Genomic DNA, 22,894 nt, shown 5'->3' on the forward strand with positions numbered 1-22,894 from the left:
GCGCTCCAGACTATAATTGATAGCTGTGGTCTTACACAAATAATAAATGAACCGACGCATCGCAGCGGTAATACGATAGACCTAGTGCTTGTCAGGGGTATTACCGTTTCCAAAGTTATGATACTCCCGTATAGTAAAGTATTGTCCGATCATTACCTTATAAAATTCGAAGTTCAGACTCATGTTCGGCAAGCCAATAATAATAATAATAACTGCTATAGCAGCCGCAACATTAATACGGCCACAACGACGACTCTTGCTGACCTACTGCCCTCGGTAATGGCACCATTCCCAATGTATGTGGGCTCTATTGATAACCTCACTAACAACTTTAACAACGCCCTGCACGAAACCATTGATAACATAGCACCGCTAAAGTTAAAAAAGGCTCCAAAAAGGCGTACGCCATGGTTTACTGAAGAAACTAGAGCTCAGAAATGATTATGTAGAAAGCTGGAATGCAAATGGCGCACGACTAAACTTGAGGTGCACCATCAAGCATGGAGTGATAGTTTAATAACTTATAAACGCATGCTTACCTTAGCTAAAGCTAAATATTACTCAAATCTCATCCGCATTAATAAAAACGATCCAAAATTTTTGTTTAGTACAGTAGCATCGCTAACCCAACAAGGGACTCCTTCCAGTAGCTCCACCCATTCGGCAGAGGACTTTATGAAGTTCTTTAATAAGAAAATTTAAATTATTAGAAAGGAGATTAAAGACAATGCGTCCCAGCTACAACTGGGTTATAGTAACACAGATACGACTGTATATACGGCGGATACTGCAAATATCCAAAATAGTTTCTCTCGTTTTGATGAAATAACATTAGAAGAATTGTTACAACATGTAAATGGAATAAAACAAACAACATGTTTACTTGACCCTCTTCCTGGGAAACTTATCAAGGAGCTTTTTGTATTATTAGGTCCATCAGTGCTGAATATTATAAACATATCACTTTCCTCGGGCACTGTTCCCCTGGCATTCAAAAAAGCGGTTATTCATCCTCTCCTTAAAAGACCTAACCTCGATCCTGACCTCATGGTAAACTACCGACCGGTGTCTCACCTTCCCTTTATTTAGAAAATCCTCGAAAAAATTGTTGCAGAGCAGCTAAATGAACACTTAGCGTTTAACAATCTATGTGAAACCTTTCAACTTAACGCCAAAAAAACGGAAATGCTGATCATCGGTCCTGCTAGACACCGACCTCTATTTAATAATACAACTTTAACATTTGACAACCAAATAATAAAACAAGGTGACTCGGTAAAAAATCTGGGTATTATCTTCGACCCAACTCTCTCCTTTGAGTCACACATTAAAAGTGTTACTAAAACGGCCTTCTTTCATCTCCGTAATATCGCTAAAATTCGCTCCATTTTGTCCACTAAAGACGCCGAGATCATTATCCATGCGTTTGTTACGTCTCGTCTCGATTACTGTAACATATTATTTTCGGGTCTCCCCATGTCTAGCATTAAAAGATTACAGTTGGTACAAAATGCGGCTGCTAGACTTTTGACAAGAACAAGAAAGTTTGATCACATTACGCCTGTACTGGCTCACCTGCACTGGCTTCCTGTGCACTTAAGATGTGACTTTAAGGTTTTACTAATTACGTATAAAATACTACACGGTCTAGCTCCATCCTATCTTGCAGATTGTATTGTACCATATGTCCCGGCAAGAAATCTGCATTCAAAAGACTCCGGCTTATTAGTGATTCCTAGACCCCACAAAAAGTCTGCAGGCTATAGAGCGTTTTCCGTTCGGGCTCCAGTACTCTGGAATGCCCTCCCGGTAACAGTTCGAGATGCTACCTCAGTAGAAGCATTTAAGTCTCACCTTAAAACTCATCTGTATACTCTAGCCTTTAAATAGACCTCATTTTTAGACCAGTTGATCTGCCGCTTCTTTTCTTTCTCCTATGTCCCCCCCTCCCTTGTGGAGGGGGTCCGGTCCCATGACCATGGATGAAGTACTGGCTGTCCAGAGTCGAGACCCAGGATGGACCGCTCGTCGGGACCCAGGATGGATCGCTCGCCTGTATCGGTTGGGGACATCTCTACGCTGCTGATCCGCCTCCGCTTGAGATGGTTTCCTGTGGACGGGACTCTCGCTGCTCTCTTGGATCCGCTTGAACTGAACTCTCGCGGCTGTGTTGGAGCCACTATGGATTGAACTTTCACAGTATCATGTTAGACCCGCTCGACATCCATTGCTTTCGGTCCCCTAGAGGGGGGGGGGGGGGGGGTTGGGGGTTGCCCACATCTGAGGTCCTCTCCAAGGTTTCTCATAGTCAGCATTGTCACTGGCGTCCCACTGGATGTGAATTCTCCCTGCCCACTGGGTGTGAGTTTTCCTTGCCCTTTTGTGGGTTCTTCCGAGGATGTCGTAGTCGTAATGATTTGTGCAGTCCTTTGAGACATTTGTGATTTGGGGCTATATAAATAAACATTGATTGATTGATTGATGTCTAGTTGTATAATGATGTTTCAAATTATATTCCTAACTTTCTCTCTGCAAATAAGAAACGTTGGGGTGCCCCTGTGCTCAACAAAGAAATATTGCATCTCCCACTTTTCCTGGAATTGTCTTTGCTCATCACGAACTTTTGTCTTCACTGCAGGCTTTGAAAAAGACATGTTTGGGGTTGTGGAATATACAGTGGAGCAAAAAAGTATTTAGTCAGCCACCGATTGTGGCTTTTTCTGATAATTGCTCCCACAGTTGATTCTTTTCACACCAAGCTGCTCGCCTATTGTAGATTCACTCTTCCCAGTCTGGTGCAGGTCTACAATTCTTTTCCTGGTGTCCTTCGACAGCTCTTTGGTCTTGGCCATAGTGGAGTTTGGAGTCTGACTATTTGAGGCTGTGGACAGGTGTCTTTTATACAGATAACGAATTCAAACAAGTGGCATTAATACAGGTAACGAGTGGAGGACAGAAGAGCTTCTTAAAGAAGTTACAGGTCTGTGAGAGCCCGAGATCTTCCTTGTTTGAAGTGACCAAATACTTATTTTCCACCATAATTTACAAATAAATTCTTTAAAATTCCTACAATGTGAATTCCTGGATTTTTTTTGTCACATTCTGTCTCTCACAGTTGAAGTGTACCTATGATGAAAATTACAGACCTCTGTCATCATTTTAAGTGGGAGAACTTGCACAATCGGTGGCTGACTAAATACTTTTTTGCCCCACTGTGAGAATAATGTTATTACCACAATGTGTGTTGTTCCGATTTTCCTCCCGACAGCTAGACGGCGGTCGGCGGATAACAGCCGGGATAGCGAGCGCAAAAAAGTAACTGCTCCCGTAGTGTTACCGGCGTCATATAGAAATATACGTAGTGTTCATAGTGTAAGGCAATGCAAATTAAACAATAAAAAAACAAATAACTGTTTAAATTGGTCCGGGTTATCGGGGACTGTTATTACTGACGGACACGTGTCGCTGAGTGAAGGCATCCAGGCACCTGAGAAAACTCTCGTCTCCATGGCAACGTCTGTCCCTTTCACTCATTTGCCGCTTTTCCACTAACGTAGGGGTAGGCAACCCAGAATGTTGAAAGAGCCATTTTGGAGGCAAATAACACAACGCTGTCAAGCGCCATTTATATAAAACTTGCGGGCCGCACTAACATTAAACTTTCATATTAAGGTGGGGGCCGCAAAATTACGTCTGAGACATGTCTGGGACCCCTGGTATAAAATGATCATTATTGTCAAGTCATTTACAGATATTACATGCATGCACACAGACGATGTCACTTCGTGTACTCGCAATTTTTTTAACGACCGTCCTTCTGTGACGTCACCTGTTATATGTAAATATTTCATAAATATATATACATAAAAAAAAAAAAAAATCCATTATAAATTTCTCTCATTCACTCTCCTGTCATTGCATTGAATGACGCCAGGGGGCGCCACTGAGTCCCAGTACATGGATATTAAATGTTCATTCTTCACAGCTGCTTACCTGCAGGCTAACATAAAAAGTACACTTTTAAAGTGGTCTTAATGGTTAGTGGATGTAAATAAAGTCGAAAAAAAAGATGGATGACTTTGCTTTTTGCTGAATTGAGTGTTAAATTCAATGTTGGATGACAATGATCCTTCCAAGTCAAAACATTGATAGATATTTTAACACAATGTCGATAGCAATATGTGGTTGTATAATAATAATGGTACATATTTAGCCATGATGATGTACAAAACCCAAAACCAGTGAAGTTTGCATCAGTCCATCTTAGATGAGCTCGGGCCCAGCGAAGCCAGCGGCGTTTCTGGGTGTTGTTGATAAATGGCTTTCGCTTTGCATAGTACAGTTTTAACTTGTACTTACAGATGTAGCGATAAACTGTAGTTACTGACAGCGGTTTTATGAAGTTTTCCTGAGCCCATGTGGTGATATCCTCTGCACACCTTTTTGACGCAGAAATCCAAGGTCACAGGCATAGCCGCTTACGTGCTGTGATTTCTCCAGATTCTCTGAACCTCTTGATGATCTTACGGACCTTAGATGGGGAAATCTCTAAATTCCTTGCAATAGGTCATTGAGAAATGTTGTTCTTAAACTGTTGGACAATTTGCTCACGCATTAGTTCACAAAGTGGTAACCCTTGTGTTTGTGTCTCCTCTCAATTGCTCTGTTTATTGCAGTTCTGAGTGTTGCTGGGTCAGGTTTGGTTTTGGAATTGGATTGCATTGTTATGGTATTGCTGTGTATTGGTTTGTTGGATTGATAAAAAAAAATAAAAATCTATTTTTTAAAAATGAGAATCGATTCTGAATCGCACAACGTATTCGATTCGTACTCAAATCGATTTTCCCCCACAGCCCTAAAAAAATATATATATATATATGTATATACACATATATGTGTGTGTATATACTTATATTCATAATTGTTTGTCTAAGCTATTATCATAGTTGTTAGTATCCACATTTAACTTTTTTCCCCCCCATTCTATTTTACGTAATTTTTATTCTTAAACCGCCACATTTTTGACACCTGCAGTGTTTTTTTTTTCAAACAAAGTCCAAACACAAAAACCAGCAAAAGATTATATTAGTAAACAATATTTACAGCACAGCATTGCAAACGATACTACAAATAAAATACAATGCACAAAACTACAACAATACTACAAATAAATACAATACCATGTGAACTACTACAATACTACAAATGTTTGAACACAGGAATGAAAATATCGTATTTCCTTGAATTGCCGCAGGGCATATAGTATGCGCCTGCCTTGAATTACTGCCGGGTCAAACTCACTTCCCAAAATAATTAGCGCATGCTTAGTATTACCGCCTGGTCAAAGCCGTGACGTCACGAGTGACACTTCCCCTGTCATCATTTTCAAAATGGAGGAGGCTGATTTCAATACCGGTAATTTTAAATCGCATAAAGGGAAGAAGATTAAGAGCTATTCAGTAGGATTTAAGGTCCAAGCTTACATCACACTCAAATTTTTACTGCATGCCTTTGGTAAGTGCCGGAGTGAGAAGAGGTTTTAAAATAATTAGCGCATGCTTACTTTTACCGCATGCCTTTGGTAAGCGCAGGAGTAAGAAAGGTTTTAAAAGCCTACTGAAATGAGATTTTCTTATTTAAACGGGGATAGCAGGTCCATTCTATGTGTCATACTTGATCATTTCACGATATTGCCATTTTTTTGCTGAAAGGATTTAGTAGAGAAAATCCACGATAAAGTTCGCAATTGGAGAAAAGCCCTGCCTCTACCGGAAGTCGCAGACGATGACGTCACATGTTGATGGCTCCTCACATATTCAAATTGTTTTTAATGGGAGCCTCCAACAAAAAGTGCTCTTCGGACCGAGAAAACGACAATTTCCCCATTAATTTGAGCGAGGATGAAAGATTCATGTTTAAAGATATTGATAGCGACGGACTAGAAAAAAAAAAATGATTAAAAAAAAAAGTTTAAAAAAAATTAAACGCGATGTTTTTAGAGACATTTACTAGGATAATTCTGGGAAATCCCTTATCTTTCTATTGTGTTGCTAGAGTTTTATAGTACCTGATAGTCGGAGGTGTGTCTCCACGGGTGTCTTGACGCGCAGTGTCTCAGGGAAGTCGACGGCAGCTTTTCTCCTGTAAGAAGCGACTTTTTACCACAATTTTCTCACTGAAACCTGCAGGTTGACATTCCGTCGTGATTCATGTTCGCTTGACCACGCTCTGATCCATAGGAAAGTTTCACCGCCGGTAATTTTAAACAAGGAATCACCGTGTGTTTGTGTGGCTAAAGGCTAAAGCTTCCCAACTCCATCTTTCTACTGTGACTTCTCCAATATTAATTGAACAAATTGCAAAAGATTCAGCAACATAGATGTCCAAAATACTGTGTAATTATGCCGTTAAAGCAGACGACTTTTAGCTGTGTGTGTGCGCAGTGCTCATACTTCCTAAAAACCCGTGACGTCTTGCGTACACGTCATCATTACACGACATTTTGAAGATGAAACTCCAGGGAAGTTTAAAATTACAATTTAGTAAACTAAAAAGGCCGTATTGGCATGTGTTGCAATGTTAATATTTCATCATTGATATATAAACTATCAGACTGCGTGGTGGGTAGTAGTGGGTTTCAGTAGGCCTTTAAGGTCCAAGCTTACATCACACTCACATTTTTACTGCATGCCTTTGGTAAGTGCCGGAGTGAGAAGAGGTTTTAAAACAATTAGCGCATGCTTACTTTTACCGCATGCCTTTGGTAAGCGCATGAGTGAGAAGAGGCTTTAAATGAATTAGCGCCCCGGCGGCAATTCAAGGAAATACGGTAAAATAACAATTTCACAGTAGTGTTTTGTTTTCAACAAATAAAATACTTATCCTCTCATGTTTTAAAAGCAATAACAGAGAAGTATTCCAACAAAGAAATGGTTTTGTGATGGAAGCAAACAAGAAGCTCAGAGTTGGTTCTGGACGTAGACAGACTTGTAGTTGGTGCCCACTTCCGGACAGAAGCGTTTAGTGTGCGTTTTGTCGCCGGAAGCTCCACAGAGAGGACACACGTACCTGCGCAGGTAAGGGCAGGCCACGTCCCCGGAGAGCGTCTTCAGCCAGTGAGACCTGTAGACCGCCTCGGACTCCCCGTTGTGCTCGCAGAAGGCGCACATCATGCGCGGTGGTGCGTTCAAGTACCTCCTGCGACCATTAAAGCCTCCTGCGCCTGGAAGGTCGTAGTGCGGACAAAGTTCTGGTCTCCAGGTGCACGACGTCGGAGGAGACGCAACGCATCTCGGACTAATTCCCCATCTTTGAGCGCACATGTTCCAAAAAAACGCACCCCGAGCATATGTCCGTGAAGTAGACGCAGCTTCCGGTTGTGACGGCGGGGTTTTGTTGTCAGCCATTATCTCTCGGACCACATCAGATAATCCCAGGTAGTCTCCCCAAGGCTGGAAATTTCTCCTAAAGTCCATGGTGGGCATTGGACTTGAACTTTTCAAGGTGAAGGTGAGACTCCCACGATTGGCGCTAATTGGACTCAACCCTCAGCCAATTAGAAACGCTGCTGTTTTAGCCACGCCCACTTAAGCCACGACGCCAATCACGCTCATTTGGAGAGGAGAGGGGGAGGGGCTCGACACAAGCCCGATGACGTCAGTATTCAGTTAATTTTCACAAATAGAGATGGTTGTATTCATGAACTAATCCAAAAGGGTTCATTAGGTCATCAAATTCAATAATTTTATTTGTATCAAAAAATAAATACAAACAAAATACAATGATTTGCAAATCCGTTTCAATTTACAGTGGGACAAAAGAGTATTTAGTCAGCCACCGATTGTGCAAGTTCTCCCACTTAAAATAATGACAGAGGTCTGTAATTTTCATCATAGGTACACTTCAACTGTGAGAGACAGAATGTGAAAAAAAATCCAGGAATTCACATTGTAGGAATTTTAAATAATTTATTTGTAAATTATGGTGTAAAATAAGTATTTGGTCACTTCAAACAAGGAAGATCTCGGGCTCTCACAGACCTGTAACTTCTTCTTTAAGAAGCTCTTCTGTCCTCCACTCGTTACCTATATTAATGCCACTTGTTTGAACCCGTTATCTGTATAAATGACGCCTCAAACAGTCGGACTCCAAACTCCACTATGGCCAAGACCAAAGACCTGTCGAAGGACACCGGTAAAATCATTGTAGACCTGCACCAGACTGGGAAGAGTGAATCCACAATAGGCAAGCAGCTTGGTGTGAAAAAATCAACTGTGGGAGCAATTATCAGAAAATGGAAGACATACAAGACCACTGATAATCTCCCTCGATCTGGGGCTCCACGCAAGATCTCATCCCGTGGGGTCAAAATGATCATGAGAACGGTGAGCAAAAATCCCAGAACCACACGGGGGGACCTGGTGAATGACCTGCAGAGAGCTGGGACCAAAGTAACAAAGGTTACCATCAGTAACACACTACGCTGACAGGGAATCAAATCCTGCAGTGCCAGACGTGTCCCCCTGCTTAAGCCAGTGCATGTCTAAGCCTGTCTGAAATTTGCCAGAGAGCACATGGATGATACAGCAGAGGATTGGGAGCATGTCATGTGGTCAGATGAAACCATAATAGAACTTTTTGATATAAACTCAACTCGTCGTGTTTGGAGGAAGAAGAATACTGAGTTGCATCCCAAGAACACCAAACCTACTGTGAAGCATGGGGGTGGAAACATGCTTAGGGGCTGTTTTTCTGCTAAGGGGACAGGACGATTGATCCATGTTAAGGAAAGAATGAATAGGGCCATGTATCGTGAGATTTTGAGCCAAAACCTCCTTCCATCAGTGAGAGCTTTGAATGGTCGACCAAATACTTATTTCCCACCATAATTTACAAAAAAATTATTTAAAATTCCTACAATGTGAATTCCTGGATTTTTTCCCCCCACATTCTGTCTCTCACAGTTGAAGTGTACCTATGATGAAAATTACAGACCTCTGTCATCATTTTAAGTGGGAGAACTTGCACAATCGGTGGCTGATTAAATACTTTTTTGCCCCACTGTAGATTCAATTAAATACACTGCAAATACAAGATATTTAATGTTTACACTGAGAAATATTTTTTTTGTGTTAAAAAATCATTATAAATGGCAGCAACACATTGCAAAAAATTTGTCATAGGGGCATTTTTTTTTACCACTGTGTTACATGGCCTTTCCTTTTAACAACACTCCAGTAAACGTTTGGGAATTAAAGAGACCAATTTTTGAAGTTTTTCAGGTGGAATTCCTTCCCATTCTTGCTTGATGTACAGCTAAAGTTGTTCAACAGTCCGGGGTCTGCGTTGTGGTATTTTAGGCTTTATTATGCGCCACGCATTTTCGATACGAGACCGGCAGGCCAGTCTAGTACCCGCACTCTTTTACTACAAAGCCACGCTGTTGTAACACGTGGCTTGGCATTGTCCTGCTGAAATAAGCAGGGGCGTCCATCAAAACGTTGCTTGGATGGCAACATATGTTGCTCCAAAACCTGTATGGACCATTCAGCATTAATGGTGCCTTCACAGATGTGTAAGTTACCCATGCCTTAGGCATTAATACACCCCCATACCTTCACAGATGCTGGCTTTTGAACTTTGCGCCTAGAACAATCCGGATGGTTCTTTTCTTCTTTGGTCCGGAGGACTTGACATCCACAGTTTCCAAAAATCAATTTGAAATGTCGACTCATCAGACCAGAGAAAACTTTTCCACTTTGCATCAGTCCATCATTGATCAACTGGGTGTTGTTGACAAATGGCTTTCGCTTTCTATTGTAGAGTTTTAACTTGCACTTACAGATGTAGCGAAAAACTATACTTACTGACTGTGGTTTTCTGAAATTTTCCTGTGCCTATGTGGTGATATCCTTTACAAGCTGATGACGGTTTTTGATGCAGTACCGCCTGAGAGATCGAAGGTTCGTAATATCATCGCTTACATGCAGTGATTTTTCCAGATTCTATGAACCTTTTGATGGTATTTCGGACCGTATATGGTGAAATCCCTAAATTATTTGCAATAACTGCTTGAGAAATGTTGTTCTTAAACTGTTGGGGATTTTGCTCACGCATTAGTTCACAAAGTGGTAACCCACGCACCATCCTTGTTTGTGAATGACTGAGCATTTCATGGAAGCTGCTTTTATACCCAATCATGGCACCCACCTGTTCCCAATTAGCCTGTTCACCTGTGGGATGTTCCAAAATAAGCGTTTGGTGAGCATTCCATAACTTTCTCAGTCTTTTTTGCCACTTGTGCCAGCTTTTTTAAAAAACATATTGCAGGCAGCACATTCCAAATGGGCTAATATTTGCAAAAAATAAAGTTTTCCAGTTCCAATGTTAAATATTTTGTCTTTGCAGTCTATTCAATTGAATATAAGTTGAAAAGGATTTGCAAATCATTGTATTCTGTTTATTTACCATTTACGCATGCATGAGCAAAATATTATATGTAACCACATTCACACAAAGTCACTACCAACTCACTAACATGTTTTTTTTATTGCATACAAGTGGTATGCAGGTATTCTGCTTTGTTCTAATATCAACATGGTACTCTGGTGGCATCTAGTGGTTGAGGGCTCAAATTACATATCGAATAGGATTTCCTTTGATTTATTTATTGATTGAAACTTTTATTAGTAAATTGCACTGAACATTTCATATTCCGTACGATTGACCATTAAATGGTAACACCCGAATAAGTTTTTGAACATGTTTAAGTCGGGTTCACGTAAATGAATTCATGGGATTGCACATATTTTAAAGGGAAATACTTATTAATTTGGTTTTCATGGGAAAAGCATTATAAAACAACAGGTTTACAGTATATCAGAAAATGGCTGTCATAAAAAGAGTCATTAGTATGGTATGGTCAGCACAAACCCGTCCAAGATTAGACAAACCAACAATGTACAAGGTTACAAAACAGGAACGCTGATGAGTCACCACAAGGCGCCCGGCAAAAGATGGGGAAAAAGGTAAACGCTGGAGGAGGATAAGTAAAAAAATACAATATAGACTGGGCTCCTAGGTAAGAAAAAAATCTCCATAGCAAAGAATTTACACATATTAGAACATACAACTCGAGACTTGCAACAGAGGGGATGGAGTGGGGGCTACTGTGGCAGGCTGCAGCTCTTTAAGCGCTGCCCAGCCGTATATATATATATATATATATATATAGTAGGGCTGGGCATCGATTACAATTTTTAATCAAATTTAATCACACTATTTGTCCGATTAATCGCGATTAACTGCATTTTATACGCTAAGCCCAATAATGAATTCAAAAGTAGTGTGTAGTGCACCTTTATTGAAATATTCTCCCACATGAACAAAAGCGCCAAAACATTTGTTGTGTAAACACAATTTAAGTCAGTCCTTGTTAAACAGTAGCAGTTAAATAGCATATTTTATGAAAATCAACTCAAAAAATGTAAATAAAAACATTTAAGCTAATTGCCACTGCCAGGGTATTTAAGTTATCCTGTTATGGAAAATAAATATAATCTACATACAAATCTCTGAGCCACAATCATAACATCTGAACAGGCAATTTCTGAGGTAACAGCAGAAACATTTTTTTTTATTTCAGGGATCTTATGTTTAAAAAACCTATATTATAGGTAGTGGGCTGTTTTAGGGAATTTTTAATCAAATTATCCGTAGTAGCAATATTAATAATGTTGTGTTTATTCTGCGTAGTGCACTTAGAATAATTATGACCATATCTAGGAATTGATATGATGGGAATTTTCCGATTGTTTGCTTGGTGCTTTGATAAACTGAACGCATATAGATGGTACTATATTGTGATGTTATGAGCCAGGGGAAAAAAGAACTACCCTACCCAGCATGCAACAGGAGTGACGAGCATGCGCGGTAGCCCGGTATAGGTTGTGTCGCCATGACGGCATCTTGTATGTTGTGATATGCACGCTCTGAAAGCAAACATTAAGAACTCAGCCAACACTCCTCGTCTGCATTATTCATAAATAGACAGACAACACATATACTCCGCTGCTTCACAGGCCGCTGGATGTAGCCGGCAAAGTATTCCCATGCTAGCTAGCCGGTCTAGCAAGCACGCGTCATTCAGTCCAAAACGGCCCGATCTATCCACATTCAGAATTGTCTGGCGGTCGTAAGTGATCCCGGAGTGACCACGCTGTAAGCCAGCCATGAAACTTGAAGAATTGTCCAGTATTTTGCCAAATGTTCCATCTTTACCAAGAGTCCCTCGAAGCCGAAGCTTATCAGAGCGACGCCATCTTGTTAAGAAAAGGCGTTAAGAAAATAAAAGCATGTAAATAACATACGCAAATGTGCGATAAAATAATTGTCGGCGTTAATAGATTGATGAGTTAACTCGTAATAAACGCATTAATTGGCCCACCCCTAATATATATATATATGTATGTATGAATATATGTGTGTGTGTATTATGGTTGTCCCGATACCAATAGTTCCCGTTACTGCCACAAAAAATGGCATTATTGGCTTTAACTAAAAATCTTACGGTACATTAAACATAAGACTCTTATGGCAATGGTAGAACAATTTTGTCCTTAAATAAAATAGTGAACATACTAGACAATTTGTATTTTAGTCGTATGCAAACAAACAAAGGCACCTAATTAGTCTGCTGACGAATGCAGTAACGTATTGTGTCATTTATTATTCTATTATTTTGTCAGAACTATGAGGGACAACATGTAAAAATGGATTATTAATCCACTTGTTGTATCTACAATTCTGCTAAAATGTAATCATCACGTGTTCTTCTGTTGTTTGGATGCTTTACATTAGTTATGGATGATACCACGCATTTAGGTGTATAATACACACACACAAATATATTTATACATATGTATATATGTAAATACATGTGTGTGTATATATGTATGTGTGTGTGTATAAATATCTATATGTCTATATATATATATATACAGTATATATAGATGGATAGATATTTATACACACAAACACATACATACACACACACACATATATATGTGTGTGTGTGTGTGTGTATATACACAAACCCCGTTTCCATATGAGTTGGGAAACTGTGTTAGATGTAAACATAAACGGAATACAATGATTTGCAAATCCTTTTTAACCCACATTCAATTGAATGCACTACAAAGACAAGATATTTGATGTTCAAACTCAAAAACTTTTTTTTTTGTAAATAATAATTAACTTAAAATTTCATGGCTGCAACATGTGCCAAAGTAGTTGGGAAAGGGCATGTTCACCACTGTGTTTCATGTAGAGCTTCAGTCGTTCAACAGTCTGGGGTCTCCGCTGTCATATTTTACGCTTCATAATGCCCCGCACATTTTCGATGGGAGACAGGTCTGGACTGCAGGCGGGCAAGGAAAGTACCCGCACTCTTTTTTTTTACAAAACCACACTGTTGTAACACTTGTCTTGCTGAAATAAGCAGGGGCATCCATGATAACGTTGCTTGGATGACAACATATGTTGTTACAAAACCTGTATGTACCTTTCAGCATTAATGGTGCCTGAACAGATGTGTAAGTTACCCATGCTTTGGGCACTAATACACTCCCATACCATCACAGATGCTGGCTTTTGAACTTTGCGCCTATAACATTTTTCAAAAAGTTCTATTTTGGTTCAATCTGACCACATGACATTCTCCCAATCTTCTGCTGTATCATCCATGTATCCATTTTGGTATAAACTCAACTCGTGTTTGGAGGAAGAATACTGAGTTGCATCCCAAGAACACCATACCTACTGTGAAGCATGGGCGTGGAAACATCATGCTTTGGGGCTGTTTTTCTGCTAAGGGGACAGGACGATTGATCCGTGTTAAGGAAAGAATGAATGGGGCCATGTATCGTGAGATTTTGAGCCAAAACCTCCTTCCAGCAGTGAGAGCTTTGAATGGTTGACCAAAGACTTATTTTCCACCATAATTTACAAATAAATTCTTTAAAATTCCTACAATGTGAATTCCTGGATTTTTTTTTGTCACATTCTGTCTCTCACAGTTGAAGTGTACCTATGATGAAAATTACAGACCTCTGTCATCATTTTAAGTGGGAGAACTTGCACAATCGGTGGCTGACTAAATACTTTTTTGCCCCACTGTATAGTCCTCACTTCCTGGGAGAGAGTTGAAATCCCCAGTGACATGTCCACTGTTCTATATACATACTGCTTCTTTAATTATGTTTGTCACAAGACCAGGATCTTTCGCACGCCTCACCCGACCCAAATAGTTGCATCATCAGCATATTCATACAGCATTACTCATCACATTCAACAGAAGTGGACTGATGACACTACCCTGTGGTACACCATTAACAACCTCATCTTAACTTTCAATTTCCTTTTTGGTCTCAAAGTTTGGAAAGTGAAAAAGTGGTCCTCCCTGATTTAAATATTATAAAATGATCATTATTGTCAAGCCCTATATTGATGTTACATAAAAGTTTTTTATTAGCGAATGAACCTGGGCCGAAAATCAATGACAGCATGTACAAATAAAAGGCTTTATTTCCGTCGTTCATAGAAGGACATGATGGCTTTGGTTGCACTCACGGACAAGAACGTTACTCCCAAAATGCTGACCGATCCCACGACAACGAAGATCATGGTCATGTGCTGCATCCCTGCAAAGACACAGCGACATGTCACCAATGCAAGGACATCCAATAATAGTTCATGAAGTCATGTTTACGTTAGGCTCGCCTCGCGCTCAAGCTACACGTCTTGAGGTCTTTATTGACCCAAACCTTTTTGTCTATCATTCTTATGTAAAACAAGAACACACGTTTTTCTTTGTTTATGCATTCTAAATCGTAATTAAACTCTAGCAAAAGTCAGCTAACAAAGGAGCCAATAATAGTCGCTCCATTCTGCCTATAAAGTATTCTAAAAATCTCCATCAAGGTTTTATATACACACTGTAAGTATATACAGTATATGATGTAGTAATATTCATAATAACATTTAATATTTATGTATTTAGATCATTTGAAGCATACAGCGGTGTACTAATTTCAGAGCTCCCTTTCCCAACAACACTACTAATCATTTCAGACTTGAAGAACAACAACAAACATAATAAAACAATCACCTACTGTACAATGTCTTCTCTCATTGGGATAAATACTGATGGGATGTTTGTATCTTCCAATTTACATGAACAATTCATCATAATTCTCACAAAGGGTAAAAAAAAATAAAAAAATAAAAATGTACCTGTCTTTCTGGCCTGGCCATCTCTGGGTCTAAAGTTGGATGTCAAAGTTGACCAATACGTATGTTCATGTCCACATCCTTCTACTATCCAGGTGAGAGACATGATTTATTATCTTGAATTAACTTTTACTAACTCTGAGGCGATGCAGCAGCTCAATATGTCAATATAGCAGCATAAGCTAGTTAACTTATAATAACAATATCACTAATACGTGTTAATATTTAGGTCACATATTGGCACTTTTTGGATGATTCTTTGAAAGACTTCATGGGGTGCAATGTACTCTCATTATCTGTATGGCAGTGTAACCACTTGTTACTTGCCATATTTTATGACTTAAAAATGCATAACAAAAGAAAAACGTGTCGTCTTACGTACGGATTGTGAACGATCGGCAAAAAAAATAAATAAAAAGGTGTAGTTGCCCTTTAACCTCTTAAGGCCCAAGCTATTTGTTTACATGCTTTTTTAAAATGTATCTTTGCTATTTGGGCTTATTGGACCCTAATTAGAATAAAGACTAAAAATCATCTTTTGATATGATGTACTTCGTGTGTAGTGACATGCTAATTTTTATAAAAAAAAAATTGAATTCCATTGTATGTTATACTCTTCTGACAGCACCAGATGCCAGTATAAGTGCCCACATAAGTGGCCATAAGACCCCAATTCAGTAGTGTACAAAATTTTGGAAATAAGAGCTAAAAGGTGCTGTCCACGCACGTGGCCACCAAAGCCTTTTGAGGTATTAAGACATGGTTTCGCGGATCATTAACCCTAAAACACCCAATGTATCATAAGTGATACATATGTTTTTCAGCCCACTTCTGGCCCGCCACATCATTTTATTTTTACACATTTTTTCCCAAATTCCATTGTATGTTGTACTCTTCTGACATCACCTGGTGGCAGTATTAGTGTCCACAAATGTGGCCATAAGACTCAAATTCAGTAGTGTACATAATTTTGGAAATACGAGCTAAAAGGTGCTGTCCACACATGTGGCCATAAGACTCAAATTCAGTAGTGTACATAATTTTGGAAATACGAGCTAAAAGGTGCTGTCCACACATGTGGCCACCTAAGCCTTTAGAGGTTAAATGAAACTTGTTTTATTAATTGAATGATGTGGAGTGCATGAGAAAGTGGGAAGTAAAACATGCTGTAGCGTCCTCTCACCAACACAGCAGCAATAAAACCAATGTCGCAATGGTGCCACAAATGCAGAGTCAGCATTAATACAGCTGAATAATTTTTTAAATCTACTTTAAATGCAGCTACTGCCGTGTGGTGTAAGCATGAAGGTGGGTGCCTACAGCCGCAGTTATCTTCCTGAGCTGCTGCTAATTAAGAGTTGTTTGCACATTTAACGAGGCAGAAATGCAAACTCACAGGAAGGCTCTCGCACTCCTGACCTCCCCCGGCTGACCACCAGGGGTCCGGCGGACACCACCGCGGCTCGTTTCCACCGCCGGTCGGCGATCTGCTTGATGGCTCTCTGGGTGCGCTGGTGGCCGGTGCAGTTCTACATGTAGGACGGAATAAGGCAGGATTGGTTACGCGGAGCGGGCCGTAACAACGTGGCTTAGACTTACCCTCCTCTCTTCTTCTGTACTTATTCTGCTGTCTTTAAAACGGGATGAACCAGGCAAAAACCCCGGAAAATCTTATAGCGTTGGAAAGGTTTAAATGGTGGCTACAGCGCTCTCTAATTTTTGAAACATATTGTGTTACCATGGTGACGTAACTAGGGGAAAAAAAGACTCACTGGTGGATTCTCTCAAAGAACCGCAAAGTGAGGTGAGGTTAATGCTACTTGTAAATAGCATTAACCTGGCCGAGTCATACCAAAGACTATAAAAATGGGACCAATTACCTCCCTGCTTGACACTTGGCATCAAGGGTTGGAATTGGAGGGGTTAAATCACCAAAAATGATTCCCGGGCGCAGCCACCGCTGCTGCTTACTGCTCCCCTCACCAAGGGTGAAGCGGAAGAAGCTCTCTTAGGTCACTTCTAACAGCAGGGAAGAGGCTCACTTAAGTCACTTCGTACAGCACAAAGAAGCACACTTAGGTCACTTCTAACAGTGGGAAGAAGCTCACTTAGGTCACTTCTTACAGCGGGAAGAAGCTCACTTAGGTCACTTCTTACAGCGAGGAATAAGCTCACTTAGGTCACTTCTTACAGCGGGAAGAAGCTCCCTTAGGTCACTTCTAACAGTGGGAAGAAGCACACTTAGGTCACTTCGTACAGCACGGAATAGGCTCACTTAGGTCACTTCTTACAGCGGGAAGAAGCTCACTTAGGTCACGTCTTACAGCGGGAAGAAGCTCACTTAGGTCACTTCTTACAGCGGGAAGAAGCTCACTTAGGTCACTTCTTACAGCGGGAAGAAGTTCACTAAGGTCACGTCTAACAGCGGGAAGAAGCACACTTAGGTCACTTCTTACAGCGGGAAGAAGCTCACTTAGGTCACTTCTTACAGCGGGAAGAAGCTCACTTAGGTCACTTCTTACAGCGGGAAGAAGCTCACTAAGGTCACGTCTAACAGCGGGAAGAAGCACACTTAGGTCACTTCTTACAGTGGGAAGAAGCACCCTTAGGTCACTTCGTACAGCGCGGAATTAGCTCACTTAGGTCACTTATTACAGGGGGAAGAAGCTCACTTAGGTCACTTCTTACAGTGGGAAGAAGCTCACTTAGGTCACTTCTTACAGCGGGAAGAAGCTCACTTAGGTCACTTCTTACAGCGGGAAGAAGCTCACTTAGGTCACTTCTTACAGCGGGAAGAAGCTCACTTCTTACAGCGGGAATAAGCTCACTAATGTCACGTCTAACAGCGGGAAGAAGCACACTTAGGTCACTTCTTACAGCGGGAGGAAGGTCACTTAGGTCACTTCTTACAGCGGGAAGAAGCTCACTTAGGTCACTTCTTACAGCGGGAAGAAGCTCACTTAGGTCACTTCTTACAGCGGGAAGAAGCTCACTTAGGTCACTTCTTACAGTGGGAAGAAGCTCACTTAGGTCACTTCTTACAGCGGGAAGATGCTCTCTTAGGTCACGTCTAACAGCGGGATGAAGCACACGTAGGTCACTTCGTACAGCGCGGAATAAACTCACTTAGGTCACTTCGCACAGAGGGAAAAAGCTTACTTCTTACAGCACGGAAGAAGCTCACGTAGGTCACTTCGTACAGCAGAGGATACACATCTCGTGTGAGTGTGTGTGACAATCATTAGTATTTTAACTTTATTCAGTTTAATCGGTTCCGAAGCGATTCCAACGTCTAAATGTTGAGAACATGCTGCTTTGCCAGATGCTATCATGCTATTAGCATTATAATCCTTAAGCTTTTTTTCCTTATATAAAAATATATATATATTAGACATGGTGCAGGAATATTATAGAACGGCCTTGTCACTTTGGTTATTTCCTCTTATCTGGTCATGTGCTAGGATGCTAGTGGTAGCATGCTAACACTTACTGTGATACTAGCATGTTTGCTCATTTCTTTACGTTTAATCCTAAAAATCATGGATGTTGATGCTTGGCGCCATCCTGGACGTAAACCAATGTATCCTATGTTAGCAAGTAAAATTCATGGATTGTTGTACTGTTGCCGTTATAACATGCTAACATTAGCATTTTATATCAGCTTTTTGTCGAATTGTATTTAAGAAAATCTTTTTTTAAATTAAGGCTTTTTATACTTGGAGCCATCAAAGAAGTTTGTTAACTTTTCCGGTTATCATGCCAACGTTAGCAAGCTAACATTGATTTTAGCATTTTATCTCATTTTAAATCACTTAAACCAAAGACTCATGGATTTTTAGACATGTCTACATCTTGTATGTTAACTGTTTTTAATTTAATCAATAAAGTATTATCTATCTATCTGTTCCCATTATAACATGCTAACATTATATGCGAGCATTTTATCAAATTTTGATGATTCAAACCAAAAATTCATGGAGTCTTTTAACTTGTCTCCATCTTGCAAGTATGCTAACTGTTCCCATTATGACATGCTAAAGTTAGCATGCCAACATTTTATTCATGCTTATCTAATTTTACATCTAATTTTCAAATTTTAATGCTTGGAGCCATCTAATAAGTTTGCTATTTTTTTTTGTTATCATGCCAACACTAACAAACTAACGATGTTAGCATTTTATCTAATTTTGATCAATTAAACCAAAAATTCATGGATTTTTTAAATTGTCTCCATCTTTTAAGTATACCAACTGTTGCCATTTTAAAATGCTAATGTTAGCATGTTAACATTATACGCTACCTTTATATTTGTTTGATTAAACCTAAACATTATGGCTTTTGATACTTGGCGCCATGTTAGACGTATGCTAACTTCTCCAACGTTATTATGACACAATAAGCAAGCTAACGTTTGTGCTAGAATTGTTTTCATCAAATTTTAGCCTGCTTCGGTTTTATGCTAGCTTTTTAGCGTCAGAGGTTCAGAGCACGGATAGCAGGTCCATCAAATATTCTAGTGTTTCAACTAGTGCGCTGATGGACGGGCTTCACCTTGGTACACTTCTCCTGATGCCCGCATACGGTGGCCAAGCAGTGGAAAAAGAGAGGCAGTTCTTTGGGCATGTGGAACATCTGCATGCTGAACCTGCTTTTCTGAGCCAGGCCGTTAGCAGAGAGCCAGCGGAAAGTCCCGTCCACGGCACAACTGCGGACGAAGAAGGAACATCCAAGTGGTTGGACAGCCATTGGATCATACTCTGGGCACAGAGACGTCATTTCCCCCTCACCCGTCCTGGAGGAAGATGCCTTGAAGGTCCTCCAGTGGGTCGGGGCTCTCCGTGGCCCAGCAGGACTCCACGTGCACCCGGACGTCAGAGGCAAAGGAGTTGTTGGTGTCCAGGGCCACCTGGAAGAAGAGCGTGTCCTCCGGCTCCATGCCGACAGAGTTTCGAAAACTGCTGCTGTAGGACACGTCGCTGAAGAGGCTCATGGTCAAGCCAAGCTGCAGAGAAGCGTTGAACTCCACCAGAGAGAAGGCGGAGAGCCTGCAATACAAGGAGGACTTTGGAAAGTAACAATCTTAGGACCAGTGTTGGGACTAACGCCGTTATTTTCGGTGGTACCTAGTAGGAAGCTTCTGGTTTTTCACCAATTTAACATGCTAAAATTAACAAAGACAGCACCATTTGAAGAAAATATTTTTGTGTTTAAAGACATGAAAACATCATTAATAGAACATACATACCCCAATTATCCTGATGAATCACTGTATATGGTTCAGTCCCAACAGTATTTAGTCACTAATATTTACATCTTGTGTTCATTTCACATCCACAGGTGTCACATTGATAAGTGTTATTATCTACAGTATAATTTACAGTATTACCACATTACTTCAGTTCACTTCACACATTTACTTGCTTGGAGAGCCCTAACATGAGCTTTCCCCAACATGAGACTACATAAGAACCTAATATTACAAAATAGTATTATATGCAAATTTATTTCAAATAAATTATTAACTGGAATCAATAATGCGACTCTTTGAATTTCTGTAATTTCATAATATATTTTCACGTGGCATTATATTTTTAGAAAAACCCATTTATATAACGCAAAGCAATAATTGGTTAATATTTAAAACAAACATGCGTATTTCGCAAGCAAATATTTTTTAGCTTACCTCATTATTAACTACCCTGTCTGCAACTGAAGTGGGTTGTTTGGGTGGATCTTTCCTCTCGATGTCTGCGGCAGTTGTCGATGTAAACAAAGGATGAGGTCCGTAAAATTTGCTCACTTTCGGTTGACATCCAAAAGTACCAGCCAGTGAAAAGTTTGTTTTCCTTGCTTCCAGTTGTTTATGTTTTTGGCGTTTCGCATGTACTTCCAAAGCCTTGAAACCTCGTGATCCATAGTCATTATCATGACACCACATGCACAAAACTTTTTCGGGACGATCGATTTTCCGAATAAAATCGCCGAACAAACCGTAACTTCCTTTTTCCCAACAGTATCAGTGATTTCCCTTTCCATCCAGTCCCATCAAAACTTATTTTTGACATGTTTATCAATTTCTTTTACTCGTGAAGCGTCCTTTCTCTCGAGAACCGACATCGTTTACATTTGGAAAATGGCGGTAATAACGTCATTATTCATAACAGATGTCTTGATTGGTCACAAGGATCATATCGACCAATCAACTACGGCGTAATATAACTTCTATAATGCCGTAGTTAATTGGTCAATATGTACGAGAAATTTATTTTTCCCCCCGAGATTAAAAAAGCCGGAATTCCGACTTTAGACGGAAAAATCACATGCCTGATTCTAACTACTTTTGTTTTGTCGAGCACAAACAAAATAACATTTTAGTTAAATGTAAGTTGTGTCTTAGATCAAAGATCATATCTACTGCCCAAAACAGCAATTAAAGTCTGCGGAAACAGCTAAAAAAGCAACATGCTACGACGAAGCTAGTAAAGTGAGACACACTTAACCTAAGTATTTTAACAGAGGGACTGCTAGCCAGGACAACATTGATAGAGACATTGCAGCAAATGTGCTAGAACAGACCTGGGCATATTAAGGCCCGGGGGCCACATGCGGCCCGTCAAGCTTTTCAATCTGGCCCGCCGAACATTCCCAAATATTTTTTTTAGATCTCTAAGATGGAAAGTGTAGCTGCCATTATGATGTGCAGTGATGTTTTCTGATGATCGACTATACTAAGTATTTCAATGGTTGTAATCTGCGCTTTCTGATATACTAGTTACTATGGTCATCTTATTAGTTACTATAGTAATCTAATTAGTTACTATGGTCATGTAAGTCACAGCACCAAGCAGTGTGGGTGGGGAGCGTTTCCACAGAGTGGCCAGCCTGAAATGCGGGTGTCAGGGATAGACACGGAAGTAGATGTTTACAACAAAGTTCTAAAGCTTAGTGATATATTAGATATGACAGATTTTAGGTGGGTTATTTTTACCCTTTGATTCATATTTTGCCGGTTGTTGCATTTTCGCTTGATTGTAAAATATGTTATATGTTCATGTCAATATTCAGTGTTTTATCCTTCATAGTTAATATTGTAAATCCTACATTCTTTATTTACATGTACATTCTGGGTGTCTCATTCAGTAAAAACTATTTTAATTCCATTCTGTTTTTTAAGGCAGTCTTTAGCATTCAATCAGACATTATTGTGAGGTTTTGTATTAGTGTTCCTAATAATAGATATTCCGGTCCCAGACGCATTTTTCCTTTGAGACACTTGTGATTTAGGGCTATATAAATAAACATTGATTGATTGAATATTTTTCGTTATTTATATTTTCTGAATAAATGATGTGATAATATTCACCAGTCATCTCATCTATCTAGATAAAACAAATTATATCAAAATCAAATTACAGTATGTTAATTATTTAGTTTGATCATCTTCCTCGACTGATGTACTAACATCATGTAGTTTATTTTGTATATATGTAGCATCATCTTCAATGATGCAAAGAATTGCTATTACGACATCCAGTGGACACATTTAGAAACGGCAGTTTCTTTTCGTCAAAAATTTAAGGTTCATTTTTATACTTAGCAAACTCAT

General features: G+C 39.9%; 2 protein-coding genes across 3 annotated transcripts in view; both read right to left on the minus strand.

The window, feature by feature from the left end:
• The window catches only part of krr1 (KRR1 small subunit processome component homolog), a 28,385-nt gene extending 20,882 nt beyond the window's left edge, over positions 1-7,503 (minus strand). The window contains exons 1-2 of the mRNA XM_061913969.1: positions 7,069-7,503; positions 6,068-6,141 (exon numbers count right to left, since the gene is read on the minus strand). Of these exons, the coding sequence (XP_061769953.1) occupies positions 6,068-6,141; positions 7,069-7,484 (490 nt within the window). The 5' untranslated portion in view covers positions 7,485-7,503. The remainder of the gene's footprint in view (positions 1-6,067; positions 6,142-7,068) is intronic.
• A 7,062-nt stretch (positions 7,504-14,565) lies between these two features.
• The window catches only part of LOC133560924 (uncharacterized), a 42,517-nt gene continuing 34,188 nt past the window's right edge, over positions 14,566-22,894 (minus strand). For both annotated transcript variants that reach the window (XM_061913967.1, XM_061913966.1), the window contains exons 16-19: positions 20,076-20,333; positions 19,840-19,993; positions 16,685-16,817; positions 14,566-14,699 (exon numbers count right to left, since the gene is read on the minus strand). In XM_061913967.1, coding sequence (XP_061769951.1) covers positions 14,581-14,699; positions 16,685-16,817; positions 19,840-19,993; positions 20,076-20,333 — 664 coding nt within the window. In that variant the 3' untranslated portion in view covers positions 14,566-14,580. The remainder of the gene's footprint in view (positions 14,700-16,684; positions 16,818-19,839; positions 19,994-20,075; positions 20,334-22,894) is intronic.

The sequence above is a fragment of the Nerophis ophidion genome, linkage group LG10 (genome assembly GCF_033978795.1).
Source record: "Nerophis ophidion isolate RoL-2023_Sa linkage group LG10, RoL_Noph_v1.0, whole genome shotgun sequence".
Classification (NCBI taxonomy): Eukaryota; Metazoa; Chordata; class Actinopteri; order Syngnathiformes; family Syngnathidae; genus Nerophis; species Nerophis ophidion.